The sequence below is a fragment of the Orbicella faveolata genome, unplaced genomic scaffold (assembly GCF_042242905.1).
Source record: "Orbicella faveolata isolate gen_17 unplaced genomic scaffold, um_ofav_v1 contig_13, whole genome shotgun sequence".
Taxonomy (NCBI): domain Eukaryota; kingdom Metazoa; phylum Cnidaria; class Anthozoa; order Scleractinia; family Merulinidae; genus Orbicella; species Orbicella faveolata.
This window is the reverse complement of record NW_028301540.1, coordinates 30,636,172-30,640,504: the sequence shown is the minus strand read 5'-3', so window position 1 is coordinate 30,640,504 and position 4,333 is coordinate 30,636,172. Positions and strand designations below refer to the sequence as shown.

Here is a 4,333-nt window from a genome sequence, read left to right as displayed (position 1 = left end):
CTCTTCCAATCTCTTAAACATGCCAAAATTAAAGGAAAACAGAATGGCACTATTTGTTTACTTTTGACTAGTATTTGCCATTCAGTAGCAATTGATTCTAAAAGACTTTTGACAGCCACAAATATGTCGCTGCCAGCACAATATCGAGATGCATCGAGGGTGGGGTGGCGACAAAGTTAGAACTTCACGCTACAGAGGTTTTTAAAATGTTTGAAAGCCATGAGCGTACCCTAAAATGGGTTAGCACCAGTTTGAAATCGTAGAGGAAAACAACCAACATAATAACTTGATGATTGTGTGGGCGTGACAGGTTCTTGACCTTATGGGTTAAGTGGCTGGACAAGCCCAAGTCATCTAAACAATATCTTGTTGTGTGACGTGACGAGACTTAGATCATGGAAGGGACGCTATCACTGTTAGCGCTGGTATGTGATTCACGGTACGTGATAAATTTAGCATGTTTTGAGCACTTAGCTTTCGTTTGGATTAAGTTTATCATTTCTTAATGCGATGTTCTCGTTTTACATGATCTCTCGCACGTATTCTCTCTGACCAAATGAGCTATTCCACGGCTCATTCCACTGAGAAATTAATTTTAAAATATGGCCGGAAACACCACCTTAGCGGAATCTTAGGAATACACCACTTTACCACGGTCTTGAGCAAATTTCAAACACCTCAGAGGAATTGAAATATTTTTCAGAACTCGCACCACCAAAAACGTTCTAAAGGTGATGACAATGCGATACGCTAATATCACACCATTTTAGCGATTGACGTACCTTTTAAGGCTCTTAAAACTGCACGGCTAAACGATTACACTTAAATCCTTTGATCGTAAGCCAAATAACATACCGACGCACGACTGAAATTGTGCGGTTTAACGAAATCCACGATTATGGGGAATATCTGCTGGTCAGGCTAAACTGCAGAACTTTGGTTTGTGGCAGCATTCAAACTTTGGGTTAACAGTCCTAGACAGGGTTCAGGCTAACAGACGGAGATTACGTAAGGAGATAAATTGTTTTATTTTGTTTTATGTCTGTCTGTCAAGTACTTAAGAAAATAATCAATTTATAAAATCACAGGGGGAGTATTTTTTCGCATTTCTCTTGGCACGGAAATTGTAGATTATCGATGTTGTTAATCTCTCGAATTTCTGGCGCGAAAAGTCTTGACCGTAAACGTGAGATTCTTTTATGGTTTTTTTTTTCAGCGTGGAGTTGTTCAAATCACCACACATCAAACTGTGTACTAATTGATTTATCAACCAGGTGTTAACTGAAAGATAAATGTATTACATTGAAATTTTTATTGACAGCACGTCTTCCGAGGGTTATTTTCCCTACTGATCATTTCAAAGGGAATTCCAGTCCATGGAGAAATGAAGTCTTATAAAAATCGTGTGTTAATAGACGCTTGATATTAGCTGTAACAGCCGTCGTAGCGCTGGTTAAATTTCTGAGTAGCTCCCTTCATTATTTTTATATTATAACCAATTACTGTGCCTTGCAAAACGTGAATTCCGAATATTGGTAATCGTGATTTTTGAATTCCTTTATATTCAATATGCAGCGTTTGAGATATTTTTGGTCAACATGCAACCTCCAATGCTAATGCAGCAGTATTGATTTGAAACAAAGCTGAGAGGTGATGAAGCATGGTCTGTTTGGGATTAATTAGACGAGTCAATAAGAGATTAACACAGCAGCGTATTTTCTCCTCCTTGTTAATTGCTCTTCCACGCCCCTCGCACCATTGTACACACAGCCATTGAAAATTGCCCGCCTACCATTGGCTGCGTTTTGACAAGTTTTACTGTCCTTCGTGTAAATGACACGTGTTAAATGTCATTTATATGAACTGGCAGATGCTTAATTAGTCGTTTACGATGTACTTAGCCTCAGCTCTGTCAAAGCTGCGCGTGAATTGCCAAACGCTCGTCATGAAAAGATTCATGCTGCTTGTGATTTTTGTCCTGGCTTCTGTAGAAGTCGCCGACGGTGTTGTGTACAGTTGGATTCTCAGTGTAAACCCTGTCGACACGGACGAAGGAAAACAGACGACCTCTGACAACAACACTAGAGAAAATTCGACTTTGCAAAATGTAAGTACGATTAGTACCGCGGTTTTAAACTCGGTACCTGCTCCTGATCTGTGCATGTCACACTGTGCTTATGTTCGAAAATAACGCAATGCAGCTCACTCTAACTCCAAATGCCAATTCTAACTTCAGCCCTGCAGAAAGGACAGGCATTGCGGACAAGGAAATTACTGTCACAAACACAACGGCCAATGTCATGCTTGCAAGGCGATAGACTCGCAGTGTCGACGCAACAACATGTGCTGCGCTGGTATGGAGTGTGTGTTTGGAGTATGTAGGAAAGCCTTGCCGCGCGGAAGCCCGGGAGCAAGGTGCAAGAAAGACCGCAAATGTGATTCGGGGTTGTGCTGCGTTAAAGTTCACGGGGAGCCGATCTGCAGACGGTTGCTTGAAGAGGGTGAAGACTGTAGTGTTCCGGAAGGCGGTCTTGATTACTCTTTAAACCAGAAGTGCCCCTGCGAGGCAGGCTTGATTTGCAAGAAAATTAAACATCGACACAGAAAGAGGTAAGGGTTATTAATCAAACCGCAAGCATTTGCACCGGCCGCAGCAGCGCTGATGGCCGCCACATACCCACCACTCTGCCAGACATTGTAATTAGAATTCTGCATAGCAAAGCCGTACAAGAACTTTGATCATAAATAAATAACCCTTCAAGTCCATTACTCTTTTTGTCTCCCTTTTTGCCTTATACTCTTCTACAGTAATCTCACTTCCTTACTTCGTTTTCCGCTACCAACCGCAAAAGTTACTTAAATCGTGTGAATTGGGTAATCATTTTATACGCATTTCGTTTATTTGTTTATTTGCAGATTCGTTGCCGGGCTCGACAGAAAAAAGAGAACTTGCCAAAGACTTTAGCCAACGGAAGGAGGTAACAGGGACAATCTGTAGCCGCGAAATGTTGGCGATCGAATTTCGCGTCACCGAATTTGGGAGCGAACAATTGTGCTTAAGGAGTGCACACTAAAGGCCTCCGCACTGCAATATAGACCCAAACTATTGAAGTGTTAGATAAATATAATTATGTATATAACATATTTCACACTCCAAGTGATGTAAAGTAGATTTTAATGACAGTATAAATTATCATGCGTTCTTAATTACATTTCAAGGTTTAATTTACGTGAGCTCGACTTGGAAAGGACGTAAAAGCAAAGGAGTAAAGATATAATTTTGTAGCGTGGAAGTAACCATCAATATGCAAAGCCGGGGTAAACATTGTTGAAACTTTTGTTAACTAGTACAATGGCTTTTAGGTGTCAAAACCAAGGCATTTATGAGTTTAATGGACGTAAAGCGTTAAGTGAGTAAACTAACGATATTTTTTTCTCGGAATAAAAAGTTTTAGAAACGACGAAGCAGTACTTTTTTTTAAATAAGTAATGGAAATGTTACGCTCTAGCAATTCTACGCTGTCAGACTTGCGTAACTGGCTCCCTCCAAAGACGCAATTCAGCTAAGCCATTTTTGCATTTTAGAGTTTGCTTGTTAAATCCTAGTGTCAATATTGCATCTTCACGGAGTAACGCAATTATTTGGACTCAACATAGACAGACCACGACATTTCGAAACAACCGGTTTTGTTTTCTTTTCAAATGCTTTTCGTTCCAAAACGATGATTACTTAAACTACAGATAAATCCCTCCCCTCGATCAGGTCGTCTTCTGTAATGGGTAATTAGGTTATTCAGCAAGTACAATGGAAAATTCCTTAACAGCAGATCTGATTGTGCGAGACGACTATAGGCAATGCATTACTGACAGTGGCCAGTCACAATAGCCAGCTAACGAAATCAGGAAAGCTAGACAATGCCAATGATTCTAAAAACGTATAATCATTATGCTTGCCCCTTTTCCAGTTTGAGTAACAACGGGCAATTTACGTCAAGGCTATTTTGAGCTTTTCCGGACCACGAACGTCTTAGGCGAAACTTGCGCGAACAAAACTGAAGCGCCGGACTCCATATAAATTTATGCTTTTTAATAACTGACTTTCATTTTAGTTCTGCACTTTTCGAGCGGCAAAACACGAGGACGCTCTGTGCTGGCAGCTCAGATATTCTTTAACACAGTTGTCAGCAAACTACAGCTAACTTAACGTGCATTTTGTAAGAGCTGGTTTTTATCAATGCAGCACGCGCCGATTAAACTTAAAACCTCCCAGCAATAAACCGACTGCAAAATAAGTCTATGATTTAATCGTTGTTCAAGTCTTTAATCTGACATT

The 4,333-nt window shown here is 40.5% G+C and overlaps 1 protein-coding gene across 1 annotated transcript; it reads left to right on the top strand.

Moving 5' to 3' along the window:
* Positions 1–1,184: 1,184 nt before the first annotated feature.
* Positions 1,185–3,461, top strand: LOC110054396 (dickkopf-related protein 3-like). The gene is made up of 3 exons (XM_020760783.2): positions 1,185–2,107; positions 2,237–2,610; positions 2,917–3,461. Exons 1-3 carry the CDS (start codon positions 1,892–1,894, stop codon positions 2,963–2,965), a joined length of 639 nt encoding a protein of 212 aa, XP_020616442.1. The 5' UTR covers positions 1,185–1,891; the 3' UTR covers positions 2,966–3,461.
* Positions 3,462–4,333: the final 872 nt, after the last annotated feature.

What these genes read in the sequence shown, in the direction of transcription:
- LOC110054396 (XM_020760783.2), top strand. Translation starts at nt 1,892, where the DNA reads ATGTACTTAGCCTCAGCTCTGTCAAAGCTGCGCGTGAATTGCCAAACG. An exon ending in AAAATTCGACTTTGCAAAAT is followed by an intron (nt 2,108 to 2,236) that starts GTAAGTACGATT and finishes TTCTAACTTCAG; the next exon opens with CCCTGCAGAAAGGACAGGCA. An exon ending in AAACATCGACACAGAAAGAG is followed by an intron (nt 2,611 to 2,916) that starts GTAAGGGTTATT and finishes GTTTATTTGCAG; the next exon opens with ATTCGTTGCCGGGCTCGACA.